The 22,074-nt window shown below is 60.2% G+C and overlaps 1 protein-coding gene across 18 annotated transcripts in view; it reads right to left on the bottom strand.

Annotated features, from left to right (window-relative positions):
* The window catches only part of TNS1 (tensin 1), a 76,712-nt gene that overhangs the window by 39,950 nt on the left and 14,688 nt on the right, over nt 1-22,074 (bottom strand). For 12 of the 18 annotated variants that reach the window (XM_064661238.1, XM_064661241.1, XM_064661244.1 and 9 more), the window contains exons 3-8: nt 21,053-21,090; nt 5,943-5,981; nt 3,723-3,764; nt 894-943; nt 410-581; nt 33-83 (exon numbers count right to left, since the gene is read on the bottom strand). The exons of 1 other annotated variant lie outside the window; for it this stretch is intronic. In XM_064661238.1, coding sequence (XP_064517308.1) covers nt 33-83; nt 410-581; nt 894-943; nt 3,723-3,764; nt 5,943-5,981; nt 21,053-21,090 — 392 coding nt within the window. Of the gene's footprint in view, nt 1-32; nt 84-409; nt 582-893; nt 944-3,722; nt 3,765-5,942; nt 5,982-8,654; nt 8,939-13,825; nt 14,432-21,052; nt 21,091-22,074 lie in introns of those variants that run through there. 5 more of the 18 variants (XM_064661252.1, XM_064661240.1, XM_064661242.1 and 2 more) reach the window with 5 other exon arrangements.

The following is a 22,074-nucleotide window of genomic DNA, read 5'->3' as shown; positions in this document are numbered from 1 at the left end:
GATTCCCTCTGCTTCCCACAGCTGTGACCCACCTTGGGGTGAAGTTTGTTGACATCACGTCTCCGTTCAGATAGGTTGAAAAGCTTCAGAGAAGAGGAAAAACAGAGTGAAGGGACATCTTCCTACCTCGCTGCTACCTCTCATCTCTTCCTCACCCCAAAGCCTCCCCAAATCCTGCCATTAGAGTAACACCTTGCCACAGGGAGACACAATGATCAAAAACTCCCAGGGTGAGTTTCAAAGAAGGAAAAAAATCTATCCACCTTAGTGCAAAGACCCTACCCTCACCAGAGCTAAGCCCAGACAGAGACAAGGACGCAGTACCCACCCCCTGCAAGCACCCCATCCCTAGGGTCTGAGCACCCCAGCCCCTTCCCCAGTCTGAGAGGGATGCAGCTGTGCCCCTAACCACATAGTTGTTCCCATGCTTGGACTTCAGCATGTGCGCCACTTCACGGAGGTTGCTGCAGTAACTCTGCTCCTCAGCCACACTGGGGTAGGAGACGGCAATGATCCGCTCCGTGATGTACACCAGGTCCAGCTCACAGCTGCTCTCCATGGCCGTAGTCAGGCTCATGCTCCTGGGCAAGAGAGGGGACCGCTGTCAAGGAATGGCATGGGGAGGGGACACAGTGACCCTTCCCCAACCTGTGGGATGGGCTGAGACACATGGGGACATAGCAGCAGAGCAGCCTGTAGCCTTTCCCCTGCTCCCAGTCCCATTGGGGTGTCTAGGGGACCCAAGTTAAGGATGGTGGATCATAACCCCCATATCTTCTCCATTGGGAGCATCTCCCAGGTGTAGCACATCTGGAGAAGCAAAGTGTTGGCAGAGAGGGGGAGGTTCATGCAATGCAGAGATGGTCACCAGAAAGGGAAATTGAGGCATCTACCTGGATGTTTTGCAGCGTGACTGCCCACTCCTGGAGGATTTTGTGGCATCCTAAAGAACCAGAGAGGAAAAGCAAGTTACCGCCATGACCCAGTCACAGACAGCACAGGGGTCCTGCTGGGGCTGGGTGTGATAGTGCTGCCGACGTATCCCACCCCCACCACACTGCACTGCACATGGTAACATCCCCAAAACATCTCCAAATATTACCCACCAAGCATCCCAGTGGCACAAACACCTTGACACCATCATTGTCCCCCCTCATCCCACAAGCAAAACCCAAGTCTCACAACCACAACAGCTGGGACCAGCCACCACAGGCACTGTGGGACTGGTGCCTTGGCAAAGAGTCCCAGAGGACCTCTTGGGAGGATGCTGAGTATGTAGACACAGTCTAAGGCATGTCAGAAGTCTCTCTTGTCTCTGTTAGGCTGTGTACACACACCTGGTGGGACAGAGCTGCTTTGGCCCTACCCAGAGCAGAGGCAGGTTCGCTGCCCAAGCAGCATCGAGGAGCCAGCCAGGCACAGCAGTTTGCTTTGGCCCTGGCTCTCCTGAGCCAAATGCCTGGAGGAAATGTTTGAGCTCTCAGAGCAGGAAACTTCTATTTATGCATGTTCCCCGGCCTCGAGAATTTCATCTGCAGCCGGCTTGCTCAGTGACTTTGTGACCTCAGCCGAAAAACAAAGCAGGGTTTCCAAAAAAAACTGCTAAGGAAAAACACACTCGCAGATCATTAGTTATAGTATCTCCAGCTAATAAGCGGGAGTCATTTAAAGACTAATCTTGGGCAGATAACATGTCCCAAGCACCTGGAAGGATCAGAAATAAGAGATGCATACTGCAGCTGGTTCCCGGGATGCCCCTTCTGTCCATGAAGCTGCAGGACCTGCTGCCACTCTCCTCGGGCTGCAGCATCCCACAACCATTACATCAAAGGGAAGTGGGAGACAGGTTTCCGACACTCTTCGCCTGCCATCTCCCATCCAGTGCAGTCCCAGAGCTGCTCCGGTGGGCAGCCAGCGTCACTCTCCCTTGCTCCTTTCAAGGTCAGGCTGCCTGGTGGAGCAGGGTCAGGTTCAGCAGCCCCAGAGCCTGGGGACAACCGTCTCCCCTCCCAGCCAAAGCCGCTCCAGAAGGCAGTAGCCCTGCCTGAGCACTCAAGGGTGCTTGGGCAGGAGTGACAATTCCCCCTCCAGGTTCTCCTTAGGGTGCCCCAAATTTCCTGCTCACCCCAGAAACACTCCAGCATTGCTGAGAGCAAATAAGGAGTTAAAATGCAGCAAAAAGAGAAGTAAAACCTTTCCTGGGAGAGCTAGCGTGTGTGGAACAAGCCTGACCCAGAATGTGGGCTCGTCCCTGCATCACCCACCAGTGACCAGGATAAGATCTCCACTGTGACTCCTGCTCTGCCCCAAACCTTTGTAACAGAGACATCTGGGGTCCCCCACCCACACCACCAGCCAGGAGAGCCCTGTCAGCCCACATCACCACACCCAGACACAGCAGCCTCCCAGTCCAGCCTTGCCCAAAGGAGATCTGACATGGGGCAACACAGACTCATGCTCCTCTCCCACAGGGGTAAACTGAGGCACAGGAGAGCGAGCAAGGTGGGGACACCAGAGCCCCTCTCCCTTACCATACCTTGACAGCAGTGAGACCCTTGCTAATCCATTTCCATGCCATGGCAGCTTCACTCCTGACACTTTCCAGGCCCAGGAGAGCGGGTGCTCGCAGAGAGGGCCCTCCAGTGTCCCCTGCCCCATCAAGAGCCCTCGGGCTCTGCCCCGCTCCCCGAGCTCTGCCCTACTCCCCCTGATCTAACCACAGCTGCACTGCCAGCTCTGCCGCCAGCCCCTGCACGAGGAAGAGTCAGCCTGCGATCAGCTGATAGGAGAAAACGCTCATGTTATTAAACACTCCTGCCCGCCACTGGACTGGGAGATCCTGCAAACATCCTCTCTGGAGGAGAGACTCCAGCCAAGCCAGTATAGGCAAGTCCAGCCCAGCACAGGACAGGCTGGTTCCAGTCACATTGGGTTGAAGACCCCTCTGGCAACACCATTGAGAATACGCCTCCCAGTCCCAAGCTAACTTGGCATGTCCCCAGGCTCCTGGAAGCATCCAAAACCCACAGGTCCCTTCTACTTGGAAAGGGTGATGAGAGGCACAAGAAAGGCTGCAAAAATACCAGGAAACTTCCCCAAAAGAGAGCAAAGCCAGAAAAGGAGGCTCCTGATTGGATTTTTCTAGCTGTGGGTGCTCTTTCTCCAGCTCAGACAAGGGCAGCAAACATGTCCTGGATAACCGAAGGGATGAGGCAAAGCCAGATCCCAGGTGAGGAAGGCTTTCACCCTCTTCCTCATGGGAACCATCGTGTCTCCATCCCTTGGGTCCCAGCCCCAGTGCACAGGGAGGCCGGCGAGCTGGCTGTGGGCAAGGGCGGGGGAAGCCGTTCGCGTTGACTTTGGCAGTGCATTTGTCTACACTGTCTTAGCAATTTCATGTCCATAGATTAAATAACAAATCCCTGGCTCTGAGACAGGAAAGTCAGCTTTGCAGCAAAAGCCCTGGCCCCCACTACACCAGTCTCCACCACAACCTCTGCCACCAACCCTGGGCATCTCACTTGGCCTTTGGCATGGCCATCATCACCTTGGCTGGCAGGGAAGGAGAGCTGGGGAGTCCCAGGGATGTTGGGAGACCACAGGAGCATCCTGGATTGAGGGATTTTGGCTGCAGGGGGTGCTTGCAGCAATGGGACAGGCACGAGTAGTCCCCCCAGGAGGCCTTGAGGCAGAGATCAGCCTCCATGACTGGTCGCACTTACCAGGGTGTCTACCTGCTTGGTGATGCTCTCCCCCGGGGATGGCTGCAGGCAGGAGGAAGGGGAGAGAGAAAAAGGCAAGCAAGAGAGAAGGAGAGATTGAGAGACATGCACACAGAGCAGAGACCACAGCCAAAATTCCCCCCTAGCTATTTCTGGTCCTTCCTAGGAAATGCTCAATGCTCCCACTTCCTTCCTTGCCCACCAATATGTCCACTCTTCCTAAAGGCTGAGAATCCCTCAAAACCTAAGCACAGAGCTGGGGCGAAACTCAGATACCAAGGATGCTGCCATCCTGCCTCCCAGCAGCCACCTCTCACACTCAACCAGTGTCGCAGATTGGGAGCACTCAGCTAAACCCTCAGCTTGCTCCATGATGGGCACCCAGTGCCCTCCACATCTCCAGGATCCCAGATAGATCCTCCATGGTCAGACCCTACAGCCAGCAGGTAAACAATGGGGCAAGCCTGTGCAGTCCCATACCCAGCCTGGCCACTGGCCACCAGCAGGCTCACGTCCTCAAGATAAAACCAGCCCCACAGGGCCAGCAAAGGACCCTGATGGGAGCAGAACCAGGATCTGAGATCTTCAAAGTAGGCACATTTAGTGACACGCCAGTGGAGTCTACAGAGAGTTCTGAAACAGGGTTGGAGACAGGAATTAACTTCCTGAGGTTGGGGAGAGCATCTGGACCCCAAATACAGGGAGCAGAGGACAGATACCTCTGCCTGAGGATGGTGGTTGGGGTGCCTGAGGGTGGCACAGCAAAAGGACACAGCTTGGTGGTTTATATGAGTCTTGGGACCAGGAAGATGGAGGGAACCCCCAAAACCAGGCTCCTCCAGCCCTGGCATCAGGGCCAGGGCAGACATTTCCAGCCACGGGACAAGGCAAACCCCTTTTGATTTCCTCTCAAAGCCACAGTAACGGTCCCAGCTCGAAGCCAACATGTTTTTGCTGGTGATAAGTGCCTGGGGAGGTTGGCAGGGGCAGCAGGGTGCAGGCAGAGATTAAACCTGGGGCAGATAACCACCACGGGGCCCCAGGGCAGGCAGCGTGCTCCACTCCCACCCCATCCCCTCACTCACTTGGGCTCTTGCGCTGCTCTGATGAGCTTGCAGTGGGTTGTCCCCTACACCCACCCACCTAGGGGTGAGACCTCTGCCCAGTCGTGGGGTGCCCAGCCCAGGGCCCCCTGTGAGGCACAGACACTGCAAGCACTGCCAGGCTGCCGAGCCCGAGCTGAAACCCTGCCAGGGCCTCCTCTCCCCAGAGCCTGCCCCAGCAAGCCTTGGCACACTCTGGAGCAAAAAAAGAAGGGCGGCCACGCTGGCCCCAGGCTCTGCCAGTCTCCCTGCTGCCACGTGCCTGCTTTGCCTGCTGCCACAGGCATTGCCAGGCTGGGGATGGGGCAAGGGAGCTGCTTTGCTGGCAAGACGCTGCCTGGTGGGAACCATCGTGTCACACTTCCCAAACCTCTGGCTTGGACATGGCCCTGCTCCAGGTGACATCTCAGTGCCCTTGCTACTCCCAGAGCCTAGTCATGGCCTAGAGCAGTGTGGCAAAGGACTGTGGCTGCCTGCCCAGTGCCCCTGCACCCATCCTCCTCAGGACAGGGTGAACAGAGATGGCACGCCCAGCTGCTTTCCTGGTGTCCAGAGAGCACAGGGTGGGAAGGGCTGTGAGTCTCCCTGGCCCCAGCAGATCGTTAAAGGTCCCCAGGAGGGACAGAAGTAGATGGTGACAGTAACAAGAGCTGCAAACGCACAGCCTTGGGCGCCCTGAGCCAAAGGCACATCTGGTATAACCATCTCCGGGCGTGCAAGAAACCGCCCTGGCTGTGGCCAGGGAGGGAAGGCCCTCTGTACCGGGGGACCCTGGAGCCCTGGCTGGTCACGTCCCATCTGCCTCTCCCTCTCAGCAATCCTGCAAGTTCCTCTTCCCTGAAAGCTCCAACTCCAGGAGTCCCACGATGGCTGGGCTGACCCAGCTTGTGCTGCTCAGATGTGGGATGGCCTGCAGCCAGCAATACTGGGGGACACAGCACCAAAATGGGGGGTGCCCTTACCCTCAGCTCAGGACCCCTTTGGTTTTGGGGGTGAAAGATTCACATCCTGAAGCCCCTGGGTACAGAGAGCCCCACACCCAGCGCAGAACAGGGTGTCCAGTCCCATCTAGCATCCCCAGAGCCCCACTCATGGCTCACAGTGGGGTGTCACTTACCAACTCATAGTTGACAGTGGGGGAGCAGGGGGTCACAGCCTGCAAGGAAGCAGAAGAGAGCCAAGATTAGTTCCTGCAGCCCTCTGCACAGCATGGGGCATGGGAAGGGGCTGGGCTGCAGCATTCACCCCCCCACCCACTCCCAAGGACCCACCCAAGGGAGTGACAGGGTCACCCACAGCCCTGCCGTTCCAGGCAGGAGCCCAGGCAGCATCCCTAGGTCAAGGCTGGACTTCCTGGGAATGGACTCAAGGCCATGGCAGAAGTGCCATTCATCCTTGGCCAGGGAGCCAGGACAGCCCCAGCCCAGCCCGGGTGGGCACAGCGGGCACGGCACAGCACAGCACAGCACAGAGTGGATGCCTGATGCCAAGAGCAGCTCCTGGAACAAACTGCAGCCTGGCCTCGTGAGCTCCTGCAGCCGCCAGCTGAACAGCCCGGCTATTGTTACCTTAATTACCAGCGGCAATTACTGACAATTAACCTTGGGTTTTGCGTGCACCCCAGTCCGCCGGGAAGCAGCAGCATGCCAGGGTGGGAGAGGCAGCGCCTCGTTGGTGCCGGGGCAGCGGGAAGAGGTGCTCCAGCCCTGTGTTGGCCCAGAGATACCAACAGTAGCTGGAGGGTGTGATTAGGGACACTTTGACCTCTACAAACCCCACCACTGAGTCCCTAGGAGCGGTGACCACCCCCCCTTCAGCCATCCCCTGCCCCATGCCAGGATGGAGCCAAGACAGCAAACATCACCCAGGGGCTGGTCCCCCACCATGGCAGCATGGGGACCCCCTGCACCCCACTCAGTCTCTCCTGCCCTGGGCCATAAAAAGAAGGATTTACGACAAGCACCCCATTTGGAGCACCCAAATCCCAGCCCATCCCAGACCCCACAGGGTGATGGCCAGTGCCTGCTCTCCTCCCCGGCTGCCAGCCTGTTCTCATCCCCTCTCGCTGTTTTTTTCAGGGGTTCCGCCTGCTCGTGCTCCCTTCCCCTGTGCATTATTATTATGATTTTATTCTAATGCAGAAACGCTTCCATAAAAGGCCCCTTTCCCTGCCCCGCGGCGCTGGCCCCGCGCCAGCCTCCCTGGAATGTTCTCCGGCAGCGAGCCGCTGCTGCTGCGGACGGAGCTGACGAGGGCTGTGCCGTACCCCGCACCGTGCCCCGCACGCTGCCACACTCTTTCCCTGGGGATGCTCAGCCAAGGGCCCCTGGCCCCCACCCAGTCCCAGCTCCAAGGCCAGTGATGGGGGGAGATGCACAGCTCCCCCACCACAGGAATGCTGGTCCCACAGCCAGGTAGGGTTCATGCCCACCCCTCCTCTGCTGTCGGCATGAGGAAGTTTGCAGGCTACAAACACTCCTCTGGCTGGAAAAGCAAGAAAACTGGGGTGCCTGTGGTTGTATTTCCCTGTCCTAGCGGATTCTCTGATGTCTATATGGGCTTGTGGTCACCCAACACCAGTCTTCCCATCCACAGGAGACACCAACCCAGGTTATATGGCACTCTCTCATCCCAGAAGGGCAGTTTTAGGAGGACTGCAGGAATGTAAAGCTGTTTTCAGCTACCATCCCTCTCTCAAGTTTGGCTCAAACGTGCCCCCAGTTCAAGGAGAAGAGGCAAGACCCTGACCCAGTCAATGGACCACTTCTTAGAATTCCAGCTCCTGACCTAGAGGTGCAGGAGCACCCCTCCTGCCCCATAGGACTGGCGAGAGTATCACTTCATACAGGACCGTGGCAAATCCCAGAACCGCCACCATCTCTGCCCTCAAGGATGCCTGCATCTCCCAGTGCAGGGGGTGGTGGGAAAGGCGGGGGGACCTGCACACCCCTGGTCCAGGCTTTGCCTTGCTGTGGCAGACACAGCAGCCTTTCTTCTCCCCCTCACCGGTGTTTGCATTCCTGCCGGCTGGCCCCCGCCGCTGCGACCCCGCCGCCCGGCAGCCCTGCCCAAGAATGTGAGGAACGAGGCGCAGCAGGGCTGCCGCCCACCCCACCGGCCCCCCACGGCCCCCCACCCGGCCCCCCAGGTCGCAGCCCCATCCCTTCCAGCAGCCACATCCCACAAGCTTCTGCCTTGAGACCCGAGTTTTGCCAAGCAGAAAAATCAGTTTCCCAGTGAACAAGACCCTGTGGCCACGAGTGATGGGATTCCCTGATGTCTCATAAAGGGTTGGGCACACCCTGCAGCCTTCCGCTGGAGAGTGGTGATGGGCTCCCTGACTCATCTCCAGCTGTCACTATACCTAGAGATAGCTGATACCCTTTAGATGTCCAAGACCAGAATTAAACACCTGGCTGGCAAATCCCTGACAATCCCCAGCCATGCCACCACAGAGTATAGTAGCCCATGGGATCCCTCTTCTACCTAACCCTTCCAGCTGCAGCTCGGGGACTGACCTCTGCACCACATATTCCCGACAGGACTTCAGCACCATTTCACAAGCACTGAGCGAGACTGGAGGAATGCAGATATCCACCACGTACCCAGGGATGAGACACCTCAGAGCCTTCTCCATGCTGCAATCCCCTCACCGCTCACACCTCCTTCCCTCAACACCTCCTTCCTGTCCCTCCTCCTCCCTCAGCAAAATAACCCTTGCACCCGCGGAGGCGCCCAGGGTCATTGCCAGGTCCTGTTCCAGCTCGAGCATCCCCATGAGTTGTAGCCCCAATCTGTAAGATGCCAGCAGGGCTAGGGGAAAACAAACCTCCATGGAGAGGCCCTGCAATTCAGGAACAGGCTGGATCAGTGCAGTGGTGGGCGCGCTGGGGTCTCCCCAGCTGGGCTGCTGGAGCCGGGCAAGCGCTGGCCCATGGCCCACAGCATGGCCCGTCTGGCTGCCGGTGGGTGATCCAGGCCCATCTCTGACGCATATCCCTTCCTTTGGGTGGCGGTTTTTGTTTTTCCCTTCCCCAGGAGCTCCGATAAACATTCCGGAGCTGGCTGATATCCGGGCTGGTGCTGACCCTTACAATGCCGGGAGCAGATGCAGCCACCTCAGCCACCGCAGCCACCTCAGCCCTCACACAGACCCCAGCACACCATAGATGCTTCCCATGGCCAGGCACTGAGATGCCAGCAAGCCTGCCCTGCTGGTATGGTCAGAGCTGGAGACGTGCTGTCAAAAGGGACGCTCCAGCATCCTGGACCCTCCCAAAGTGAGCCAGCATCAGGCAGGCACAGCCCTCATTGCTCCACTACTCAGAAGGGATGTGGACCCCAAAAGAGGGAAGCAAGGCACCCTACTCCCTCCAGCTCTGGTACAGGTTCCCCTGCCCAATCCACTCTGTGGGCTGGAAATGCAGTTGCCAAAGAGTGTAGTGACTCAGTGGCCAGATTGGCATTCCATGGGACAAGGCTGGGTAGCATCAGGGCCAGCGCAGCCCTTGTCACCCCACATCATTCCTCAAGGGACCAATTTCTCCCTAGCAAGTTCACCGCGGCTTTGTGCCAGTCTTGCCCCAGCTGGGCTGTTAATCACCTCCCCATGCCCCCCACGACTTTCTGCTCACCCCAAGACCCTGCCCCTGGCAAGCAGGGGCCCAGGGACAGCCATGGACCACAGCAACTCCCTCAGCCCTTCCCCTACTTTCCAGTCCCTCCAGCCCTGACACAGCCACCAAGCCTTGCCAAGTCCCATCTTAGCCATGGCATGGGGCAGAGTGTGAGCCACCATCGGGAACCTCACAGCAGAAGACACTTTTAAGTGACAGGTTGGGACCACCAAACTGGGGATGTTGGGGAACATTTTTCCCTCTCCAGCACCCCTGTTCCCCCCTTGCCTATGTGACAAGCCGCAGCATCCTTCCCCCCTGTCAGACATAAGGGACTATGGGGTCCAGGCTCTGGCCACCCCCCTGCCCTTCACAGGGGTCAGGTACCTCCCGCCTACACCATGTGCTGCCTGTTCCTGCCCTCACATTTTTTGCAGCTCTGGCAAAACTCCTGTTTATGCAATACGTCCCCGGTAGGAGGACGGCATGTTTCCATCCACGCCCCTGCCCTCCCCCCGCCCCACCACCCCAGCTCCACCCTGCCCAGCACAGCCCCGGTGTGCCAGGAACAGGGCAGCCACGCAGAGCCCCAGCCCTCTGGCATGGGGGTCTCAGGGAGGAGGCAGCACCCCAGCACCACAAAGCCCCTCTCTGACCCCACCAGCACTCAGGGGCTCTGCTGCTTTTGGGATTTCTCCCATCGGGTGGGGATAACTGGCAGATGCGCCGAAGGGCCGGGGAGCGGTTTGGCCAGTAGCTCAGGGTGAGTCATCTGGGCTGATGCTGGGGCACAGAGGTCTCACCGCTCCCAGGCTTCCCTCCGAGAATCCCCAGCCCTCCCTGCAGCTGGGCCAGGGACTGTCACTGTGCCATCCCCTCCATACCTGGATGCAGCCCCCGTGCCAGGGCAGGTTGCCCTGTCCCTGCATTGCCCAAGAGATGCAGGGAGGATACCAGAGGGCAAAGAGCTATCCAGGGATGTTCCCTAAACTGGGACAGATGCTATCTCCTCTGTCTCTTCCTCGGTATGTCCCCGAGGAGCCGCCCTGTGGCCCATCCCCGCCAGGAAGGCGGCAGCAAGATCAGGACAGAGGTTACCTGGTACATATAGCCCTGCAAATCAGGGATGAAATACCACAGAGGACACCAGCTGTTCCACCCCACAGTGGCCCTGGGGGCCACCACTGGCACCCCAAGGCACTCTGGGACCCATGGTACACTGGGAGCATGATAGCTCCCAGCAGCCCATGGATGGCCTGGCCAGCAGCCCTGGCACAGGGACATGGGACAGGACAGGGAAAACAACATACAGGGAAACTTCAAGGGGTTGCGATGGAGGCAGCAGCACCAAAATAGCCCTGGTTTCAACCCAAATAAGGGCAGGTCCCGGCTTTGGGGCGGTTTGAGCAATCGGCCCCAGTGTTGCCAAGTGCAGACTAGGGGAAGGGGGAGAAAGTTGCATCCTTGAGCCTGTTTTGAAGGAAAAAGGGGTTTTCAGGGGTCAGGAGGGAGACAGAGGTGCCTCCATATAACCAGGACAGGGTCTGGCCCCACTCTGCCTGCAGGGACTGACTCGGCACAGGGCCGGCAACAGGCAGGGATATGCTGTGCTCCAGTGCCTAAAAAGGCAACATCTGGAGGCAGCAGGTCTGGATCCGGCCCCGCAGGCCAGCACGCGCCTGCCTGGCTCTGGCCCCACAGCCCCAGCCCTGTCCTGCTCTGCTCTGTCCTGCTCTGCCACCAGCACCCACTCATGGGTGCTGCCACCCCACTGTGGGGACACCCCTCACCCCAGTCCTGTGGGGACCCTACATCCAGCCTAAGGGAGAGCATGGGGTCACTGGCCCCCTGCACCAGAATCCCCCAAAGGAGAGTGCAGGGATCCCCCCACCCCCTCATCAACTCCCCAGAGCCAAACTGGGCAGCAGGATTGGCCAGGGAGCAGCTCTGGCACCAGGGACTGGCTGGCAACAGAGTAACAGTTGGACCACCTGGGACAGACTCTGCTGCAGGGGGGTTCACCAGGACTGGTCCATGAACAGGTTGTTACATTGGATTGGTTAGCGCAAGAATTCTTACATGGGAGTGGGCAGGAATTGGATTCTCACCTGAGGCTAGTAAGTGCATGGATTCTCACACAGGATTGGCCAGCATGTGGATTCCTACATGGGATTAGTTACTGCACAGATTCTCACACAGGACTGGCCAGCACATGGATTCCTACATGGGATTAGTTACTGCATACATAGGATTGGTCAATACATGGATTCTGACAGCTGACTGGTCAGAGCAGTGATTCCCATGCAGGACTGGTAAGAGCAGTGATTCCCATGCAGGATTGGTCAGAGCAGTGATTCCAGCACAGGATTGGCCAGTGCACAGATTTTCACATGAGACTGATCAGCACATGGATTCTGACATGGGATTGCTTGGAGCATGGTCATTCCTGTGGGATTGGCCAGCACACAGAACTGTCAGCAGTCTGTGCCCCATCCTGAGCACAGTGTGATCCTGTCCCACAGATGCCCTCTGCCAGGCTGGTGGAACATCAGGCAAGCCCCTTTCCTGTGCACAGAGACTCTACTGCAGGCTTTGGACTGCCTTAAAGCATCTGGGGCACCTGTCAGTGCCCACACATCTGTGACCCACGTCGAAGGAGTGGTCAAGGTGCCAAAATAAACCTTGGCTGCTCCAAGGGATCTGTGTCCCCACAGCACCAAGCCCACTCGTGAGGGAAAGGTCCAAAGCAGATGGAGATGGGGTCAGTGCTGTGTCCTTACCCTGTGGGACAGATGCTGCCAGGAAACTGAAATGATGAGCAGCACCTCCAAAACTGCTGTTGAAGAGGTGAGGGAATAGGAGGGGGAAGTGGAGATGGAGCCACTTCCTCCTCCCCAGGAGGGGGCTGTACTGTGGGGCTGTACTGTGGGGCTGCTCTTTTCCCTGTGTCCCAATATGCAGTAGGGAAGTTCCAATGCTGATCAGGGGCTGCCAGCACTATGATGGGATGCCCTGGGGATGGGCTGCAAGAAGCCAGCGACCAGATAGTGGCAAAGAAAGCAGGAGAGTGGCCCAGGGCCAGAAGCAAATGGACCCCTCAAGTCGGAACCCCAAAAGTAAGCCCCAAGACTCAGTACCCTCCCCAGGGTGGGCAGCAGCCTCACAAAGCAGCACCCTGCTCTTCCTGAAACAGCAAGATCACAAATGAAGAGGCTTCGTTAGAAAGGGTCAGGCTGGAGGCTCATTTTCTACAGATCCACTTTCCCTGGGGGTGGCTTCAGACTCCAGGCAGGATAAACGTTGTCCTCCCGGTGCCACCACACTGTGGGTACAAGAGGTGCTCGCTTGGTTGCCCCCCAAAACCACCCAACTCGAGGTGCCATGAATACCCAGGGGGCGCAGCCACTGTCACCTCCTGTCCCTGCCAGCTGTCCCAGCACCCACACTGGGGTCACGGGTCCCACAACTGGGGCTGACGCCAGCGCTGAGTGGGCTCAGGCGCCCGGGAACGGAGCACTTCTCTTTTTTTTCTTGTTTTCCCCTTAAACTCAAGCGGGTTGATGCCTCCCTCGCTCGGCCGTTTCCTCTCCCAGAAGCACAGCCCAAAAACATCTGCGCCGGGACCTGCCCTGACGGAGTTAACCCTCTGCGGGCCCGGCGGCGCCGAAGGGCCGGGGATCCTTGCCGGGGGGGGCGGCGCGGGGGGGCTGGCACCCGCCGACACCTCGCCACTCATTAACTCGGGGTTTAACCATTGACGGTTCCGCGGCGGGACTGGGCAGGGGGGTTAACCCGTGGGCTGCCAGGGTGTCCCGGCCCAAGGGCTGCCCCCACCGTGCCCCCCCCCCCGCCCGGGTGACAGGCGCCCAGCATCATCCCCTCGGCTGCGGGGCGGGAGCGGGGTGCCGGGGGCGGACCCCGGTTTCCCGCGCAGCCCTCGCTCCCCGGGGACGTGTCCCTACGCACTTTAGGGGAGGGGGGAGACACGCAAACTCCAGCGCCTGTGTGTCCCCCTCGGGGGCACCCTGAGAGTCACCGGCCCCGGCGAGGCGGGGAGAGGGGCACGGGGGGCACGGACCCCCCGGAGCCGCTCACAGGTCCCAGCCGGCAGCAAACCGGTCCTCACCCCCTCCCCAAATCATCCTCCCTGCGAGCACCGCATCGCCTCTTCCAAGGACCCCCGGCCCCCCCAGGCCCCCTCTGGTGACCGACAACTGCGGACCCCCCAACACGGGGGGGCAGCACCCCCCCAACCACGCGCCACCCCATCACCGCTCGGATATCACGCGTGGCCCCCGCCCCCTGGAGAGATGACACCGCCTGCAGCACCCCCCTCCTGCCCCTGGGGTCTGAGGACCCCTGTGCCCTCGCCGCCCCCCCGTACCTGGTTCATGACGCTCCCGAAATCCATCCGGGGTCTCGCCTGCCTACATCCGAGAGGGACGGCACCGCAGCCTCACCTGGCCCGGGGGGCGCGGGGGGCGGCCGGAGGGGCCGGGGGGGGCAGGCGGGAGCCCGGCGTCGCCCGGGCGGGCAGGCGTGAAGGCAGACTGCAGGCAGAGCCCCCCTCCCTCCCCGGGCCAAGCCTGGAGAAGGAAGGAAGGAAGGAGGGAGGGAGGAGGGAGGGGAGGGAAGGAGGGGGAGAGCCGAAGGGTTTCGCTCCCCGCAAGCGGGACCCCGGCGATGGAGGGGCGCAGGGGGGTCCCGCCGGCTCCCCGCTCCCCTCCGCAGCCCCGGGGCGGCCGGGGGCTGGGGAGCCCGGGGGCGCCGGCCCCGGCCGTGGGGAGGAAGGGTGTCCCGGATGACTTTTTCCACCGCTCCCCTCCCTTCCCTCGCTTCTTCTCCCTCTTTCTTCTCCTCTTCCCTCTCTCCCCAGCTGCACGGCGCGCTCCAAGTCCGGCCCCGCACCGCTCCCCTCGCCTCCCCTAAAAACGCCCTTAAAGGCAACCGGGAACCTGACTCGAGCGGCTGGCCCTGGGGCGGGGGTGCCGGCAATTGGACAGACGACCCCCCCTCAAAAAAAATTACCCCCCACACCTCCCCCACCTCCCCCTGCAAACTCCTCGCACCCCGTGCCGAGGGGCCACGGCGGGCGGCGGGCACAGCGGGGTCGGGCCCTTATCACCCCGTGTGACGCCACCGGCGTCCCTGTGCCCTTGGCGGGGGGGTGGCAGGGACCGGTGTGTGGGGCCCTTCTTGGGGCCTGCCTGGCACCCCCTGGCACAACTTGGTCTCCCCCTGCCACATGCGGGACAAAGTGCCCAATTAATGGTCCTCGGGTGTCCTGCACCCCCAGTGTTGAGGAGGACGTGAAGATTTATCAGCCCATCTCTCAACTAAAAACCAAAGCCAAAATGCTAGAAAAGCCCCGTCTGTCCTTCAGCATGTGGAGCCATGCCAGTCCCCCCTTGCCTGTCCCAAACCTGGAGCGTGCCCAGCATCCCCCTGGCTTTCCTCCCGTCTCCCTTCCTCCTTCTTCCTCCTCCTCAGGGGCTGCATGTTTATGGATGGTGCCCGGGTCTCCCTGGCCATCCCTGAGGCAGCCCAGCCCCAGCCTTGCTGTACTCAAATGCAAGTGCCGGGAAACCACAGGGCAAAGAGGGGAAGCCCACCAGCAGTGGCCCAGAGAGTGGCGAGCTGGCCAGGGAGGCAGCGAGCCAGGCACCCGGCCCAGTGCTGTTGACATTTTCTCACCCAACGCCTCCCCATTCCTGTTTGCGTTTCCGTCCTCAAGCCGTGGGCTCAGCCAAAAGGCTGGAACTGGCTCTGCCGGAGCAGTGAAGGACCCCAACACCCCTCCTACCTTGCTGTCCCCCTCAAAAGTCACCAGGGAGGGGTTTTTGGCAAATGGTTCTCCCTTTGGAACCTTCCAAAACTCCTGTAAGGGGCCCCATCCCTGCGAGTACACTCCGAGTCCAGGAGATCCTTCCCAGCCCCTCCATGCCTCAGTTTCCACAGCAGCCCAACAGTGCCATGGGATGGGAACACCAACAGGCACTGTGGAGCCTTCCCACTGCCAAGGACAAAGCGCCAGAGCCCCAACATCTCTGGAGAGTACCTCCTCACCCCCTTCCCAAGCAAGCACCAGCACCTCTGCCCTCCCCAGCACCCAAGGGCAAAGGACCAGATCCCAACAGCCACCACTCTAGGGACGAAACCCCATGGCCAGGATCCACTGACACCCCTAAACAAGTCCCACCAGCACAACAGCCCACAAAAAGCAGGCATCCCAAAAAGAGAGGAGTGCTGCAACTAGGATGGAGGGCCAATGAACATCCTGCACCAGCAGAACACAGCTCCAGACTCCAGCTCGGCTCCAGACTCCAGCTCAGCTCCAGCATAGATCCCTGCACAGATCCAAGAGCCCCAGTTCCTTGGGGGGCGGCCACAGGATGGCTCCCAGGCCCTGGGAAACACCAACAGCAGAAGAGCTAGGGCCAGATGGGAAAGTATCAGCAACTGAACAGGATGGAAATGAGTGGGTGAGCGAAGGGCACTGATAGCACGTCCCTGTCCCATGAGGGCAATGACAGGAGCTGTCCCCTGAGGACATGACGTGTCTCGCTCACAGAACACAGCCAGAGAATTCCTGACAACATCTCTGAACTCCAGCCACCAAAATACCTCCCAGAGCCATTGGGTCAAAGTGCCAGTGGGAGCAGGTCCAGCAGTCAGCAAACTGGCTGCAGTGAGAGGGTCCTCCCAGGACGCCCAGACAAACCACCCCCCACGTAAACCAGCTCCTCCACAACCCAAAACAAACACTCTTGAGCATCACCACCACAGGTATCAGCAGAAGAAGGGAGACCTGGGGACCAGAAACCCAGATGGGGGTCATCTCCGGAGATGAAAGCACACAGGAGATGAAGATGCCATGTGGAGTCCGTAGAGCCTCTCTTGAGCCAGATCTTTCAGCTGTTTGGGGATCAGTGCTGCTCCCTTGGAGGAAGCTGGGGGTCCCCAGGGTCCCAGCACCCTTCCGAGGATAGGTCCCAGGAGGGGTGACCATGGTGGGTGCAAACTGGTCTAGGAAAGGAAAAAATCATTGGGAAACGAGGCAGGCCTGGACCCTGCCTCCCACCATGGCAGGGCTCTGGGAAGCTGGATGCAGCTCTGGGAGCTGCCGAGGAGGGAGGCTGGTGGTCTCTGCCGCCCCAGCTGTCACCTCCCACGCCAGCTCTGGCCAGTGCTCACCAGTGCAGTGAGTGTGGCCAGTCTCAGCATCCCATCTCCCCTGCCCACCCTCCCTTTGCAGCACCCGGAGGGTGCAGAGAAGGGCCCCAGCTCCTCTGAGCAGCCGAGCCGACCCCCCACAGGAGCTGAGAGGCCGAATATTTGGGCAGTGACGTAAAGAAGGGGAAAAAAGGAAAGAGGGAGGGGAAAAAAAACAGAACCCCCTCCAGGACCTGATGCATAAACACGACCTGCCACAGCACCGGGGCAGGGCTGATCCTCACAGCCCCCCATCCCAGTACCCTGGCTGAGCCCATGCCAGGGTCAAGGACACATTCCTGTACTACTCCTCCCTCCCCCCTCCCACTGTTGTGGAGACGGGGGTGTTGTTAATTACCTGTCCCAAAGCACTGAGGAGGTGGCTTTGAATGGGGCATCGGGGAGAGAGACCACAGGGGCAGCTCCTGTGTGACCAGTATGTCACCCCCTCCACGGCACCAGGAGGAGGCAGAGTGGCTGGGGTGATGAGCAGGGACCAGACAGCCACAAGTTCCATAGCAAGAGCCTGCCACAGCTGGGACAGGGATGTCCCCTCCTTGCAGTCCCTGTTCCTGGCACAGCCACGGGGAGCCCGCAATACACCGCCTGGCCATGCCCCCCAACACTGCCTGTACCCTTGACCATGGCATGGCTGCAGGGTGCCCACTAGTGCAAGTCAAGCCTGCTCAGAAGCCTGCCTCAGTTTCCCCTCCTGGTTCTGACTTGCTTCACAAGCAGGGGGTATCCCCAGCACCAGCTGAGGGGTAGCACATCCCCTTCACCACCACCACACACTGCCTCCCCCCACCACCAAAGGCTCGTCGACACTGCGGGCACTGGGAGCGATTGCTCTGTCCAGGACATGCCTCACTGCCCAGCCCTGGCCCTGCTCCAGCCCCTGGTTTAATGATGGACAAACCCGCCCCCCTGGAGTCCCATCACAGGGGGCACTTGAAAAACAAACCAGGCCTGGCATGGGGCCAGCAGGGATGGATGGCACTGAGCTGGGAGCACATGCATGTGACTCCTCGCCTGTGGGCAAGCACACGTGCACACAGATGGATGTTCTTGCAAGCACATGCATTTTCCTGCAGCTCATGTGCTCGTGCATGCAACTGTGAGCACCCACAATCATGCACACACAGTCACATGCACATGTTCACATGCACGGACACACACGTACTCACACGCGAGGCCCAGCAGCCTGGCATGGCTCCAATGCATGCTGCCAGTTCCCCAGGAAGAGACACTGGGGGACAAGGCAGCCCCTAGACCCCTTGGCCCTGTGCTAAGTGATGTGCCTCAGTTTCCCCCCTTGGCACAGACCGGCACTCCTAGGACCAGTGGTTCCTGGTGTGGTGAGCAGGGCAGGCTGGAGCCTCGCCAGGCTCCAGGGCTGGCACAGACGCCATTTCCCAGAACCAACCGCCAGCAATCGCCAGCCGATTCGGCAGCCAAACACCAGAGCACTCCCTGTTCCCCAGCCAAACCATGTGTCATAGGGCCAGCTCCCACTACAGGGAGCAGGATCATCCCCCATCTTTTCTCAGACTCTCCAAGCAGCATCATGGCAAAATCCAGCTGCAATCAGAGCAAGGGCATCCCAAGGGATGGGGACACCCACAGGACGTCCTTTGATATGGGACACGCCTGCATGGCACCACTTCCCGGAGCACATTCAGGTTCATCCCTCCATCCTGGCCAGGAGTGCAGTGTCACCACCGGATCCTGGCGGTGCCACTACCAGCACATGCCAACACATAGGCTCACCCACGCCTGACCACAGCCACGGAAAGCACTGCACCCCACACCATGTTCCCTGCCTCCAGCCACCTCCAGGCAGGGCTGTGTGACTCAGTTTCCCCACTTTTCAAAGGAAGTTACACCCCCCTTGCTTTGAGCAGGCAGTTTCGATGCAAGGAGGGAGGGAAGGGGGGCAGGCTGTGTGGGATCACATTGTCCATCCATTTGACCGCCCCTCTCAGAGAGAGGGAGGGAGGTTTGCTAAGCAAGGAAAAATCCCTGAGCGGAGGCGCCAGGCGCAAGAAGGGCCTTACATGGGCATGGGAACAGCATCGTGCCTCCCCAGCTGATGTGTGTGTGGCTGTCCCGGCCCCCCCATAGGCGGGCATCCCGCCAGCATCACTGCCACCACAGGGCAGTGGGTCCCACCACTGTCCTCCCAGCGTCCTCTGGGCAGGGTGGAAACCCCAGGGGTACAGGTCACTGCAAGGGCACAGGCCCTTCCCACCCTGGGACAGCTCTGCCTGCTCACTGCCTTCTCAGGGATATGGCACTCACTAGCACCTGAAAACCTCCCTGGTGTCCCCACATACACCCCAGTGCTCCCCTCCCCATATCCCCATCACACTTAAGGTACCCCCTGGCAACCCCAGACTAGTCACCTCCAGTACAACCCTTCACACCCCACCCACACTCCCATCTCTCCCCTCTCCCCACCTCCCCCATATCCAGTCCATTTCAGGTTTGTAAGTGGGGGCTTTCCCCCAGGCTGGGCCAGGAGGCAGATAACTGGCAGCCAGCCATGCTGGGGGGGCAGAACAAGGAGCTGGAGCAGGTCCCAAGGGGTAAATATGGGGATCAAGGAGAAGACACTGCCAATAGCATGGTGGGGCAGATTCCAGGGCCAGGAGACACCAGAGCTAGGGGACACCAGGACCTTGGCAGCATATCCAGGTCAGGAAAAGGAAGCATTCTGGGGTGAAGCTGCCAGCACTTTGGGGTTGAAACCATCTTCCCTCTCCAAAGTATCCTGGAGGTGCAGGAGTTAAACATGAGGGACTTCAGGTATACAAGAGGCTGTTTTTGCTCCATGCCAAGCCCCCTCCCCACACGCACCCTCCCCAGAGACCCTACGATAACAAGCCGGCCTGTGAGTCAGCTGGCCACTTGCCCGGCCGGAGGAGCCCCTCCCTGGGCGCTGGCCCAAAGGAGCTCTGCAGAAGGCCCCTGGCCCTGGCCCCATGCACACTCCCCCCCAGCAGCACACCCCTCAGCTAGCTGGCCCCACCGAGGGGGCTCCAGCTTCCAGCGAGCGTGGGAAGGGTGATGGAGGCTAATGAAATACAGCCGGCCGCGGAAGTGAGCCATGGGCTGCTCCTGCGCACAGGCTGTCCAGATGCTGGGACCCTGGCATAAACCCCCTCTTGGTGCACAACCCCCTCTCAGACATCAGAGAATCCCCACCGGGTGCACACCCAGATACACACGCTTCCCGACACTCCCTCCTGCCTGGAAACCACTGGCAGATGCTCCCTGCCACTGCCTGCTGTATTGCGGGCATGCCCTCACCACATGTCCCTCTCACCTCTCCCCACAGCACCCCAGCAAAGCCACCTCCTCTGGTGTCAGCTCCTGGCATCTTTGGCACATGCTTCCCACGGTGGCACAGGGTCCTGAGATGGCCCAGAGCTGACACAGGGTCCTGGGGCTGGCACAGACCTGCCGAGCCTCCCACCCACCTTTGCCCTGCCTGCTCTGGGCCCAGGATGCCGGGTTGACCCCAGGATACCCCACAGCCCCCACCTCCCCCAACACCCCAGCCAGGGCTCGGTGCCAGGGCTGCTCCCAGCGCCTGCCCTGCACCGCCACCCATACCGTGGCACCCTGCAAAGCCCAATGTGTGCTTGGCCCCTGGCACAGCCCCCACTTTTCCTCTCCCTCCCTGCCCAGCCGGGCACAGGCACAGGCACGGGCAGAGGCATGTCCCAGCCTACGCTGTCTGCCCGGGGCATGCCAACCTCTTCCCGCCCAAGATGCCAGCCCCAGAGACAGCTGGCACACATGCCTCCCCAGGGATTCAGGAACGCGCAGCCTCCCCTCCCCCGGCAGCACCATGGTGGGCACTGTGCCCACCTCCAGCTCCCTGGAGAACCTGGGTTGCTGTAGGGTCCCCCTCCACCGCCGGCGCAGCAGCTGGACCAACAGACACTACTGGGCATCCTTGGCTCCACTGCCTCCTGCCAGCAAGATCCGCCCCCGGCTGGGTATCAGGAGAGATTCTCAGCCTGTATGTGTGCTGCTGGCAGTGCTTGGCTGTGGCGCATGGCACCCACGTGCAGCAGCACTCACCCTGGCAAAGGGCACCCCGCTCCAGGCACTGGGGCACGGATCCCTGCTGGCCCTTTCTCAGAAGGGCTGCACCCTAAAACCCAGCCTCATACACAGACACGCATGTGCCATCACGGGCCAGGCAGCAGGATGGCACTGCTAGCCTCACCCACCAATGACACCAGTGCCACCATGACCATCCCACAGTCACCAGCCCATCTGGGTGCCCATCCGATGGGGTCAGCTGGCACAGACCATGGCATTACCTCTCCAAGTCCCCCATACCCCTCCAGGAGGGGAGAGGTGCACCTCAGGGCACTGGCCTTACCTTAGCTTGGCACTTGGTGTGGCAGGAGAGCTTGCAGCCTGTGGGAGGGAGAGGGGAGAGGTTAGTGGGAACAGGAGAGAAAGCACTGCCACAGGGCAGCCTGTGGGCACCCCACATACAGGGCAGAAAAAAGGTAGCACTCCATGCTGCAGGACAGAGTGCACCTCGGCATTGCACACGAGCTGCTGGGACATGAACACGCTCACAGGGATACTCACACCTTGCACACCTGTGCACACGTTCTGGGCACAGCATGGGTGGCACCAGCATGGCGCAGCACCACGTGCACACAGGATACGGCACTCGGGCACACACCCATGGGCACACAAGCCATCCCCCCCGTGCCAACATGCCAACAAGTGTGCATGTGTGCAAGCCCCAGAGCCCAGGGGTTAATGGCACAGAGGGAGACCATGCACAGACTTCACACATACACCAGCATGTACAAGAGCACCACAGGGGTGCTGCCAGTGCCTGTGCCCCCTCCCTGCTTCCCGTGCACTGATGTTGCACGCTCACACCCACACCCCGCGGAGGGAACACGTGCACACAGGCAGTGCAGGTGTATATTTGCTGCTGCTGGGGACACACGCTTATACAAGGCACCACTGTGGTGCCTGGGCAGCCCTGAAAAGCCACGTGTCCCGTCCCCTGGAGACATGAAGGTCCCCATGCAACATGACCCAGGCCATGGCCGCACCCCAGGCACTGTCCCCTCTTGGGGCTGTTTCCTGCAGCACAGGAAGCCACATTGTTCCCATTTCCTCCGTCCGCCCCTCGCACGGGGCTCGACGACACCACACACGTGCGAGGGCCCACAGCCCCGCCTGTGAGCCACTGGGTGCCACGGCCACCAGCACAGCTGAGGGGGTGAGCACCCACACATGCACACAGACCCACATCTGGTGGCAGTTGCACACTCACTGGACATGCATGCAGCTGACATATGGCCACATATATGTGTGACATCTAAGTGGCTCCATGGGCCACCCTTGCCTCGCAGCCGCCTTCCCACCCACATA

Source organism: Pseudopipra pipra, chromosome 7 (genome assembly GCF_036250125.1).
Source record: "Pseudopipra pipra isolate bDixPip1 chromosome 7, bDixPip1.hap1, whole genome shotgun sequence".
Lineage (NCBI taxonomy): Eukaryota > Metazoa > Chordata > Aves > Passeriformes > Pipridae > Pseudopipra > Pseudopipra pipra.
This window is presented reverse-complemented; position numbering and strand designations above follow the sequence as displayed.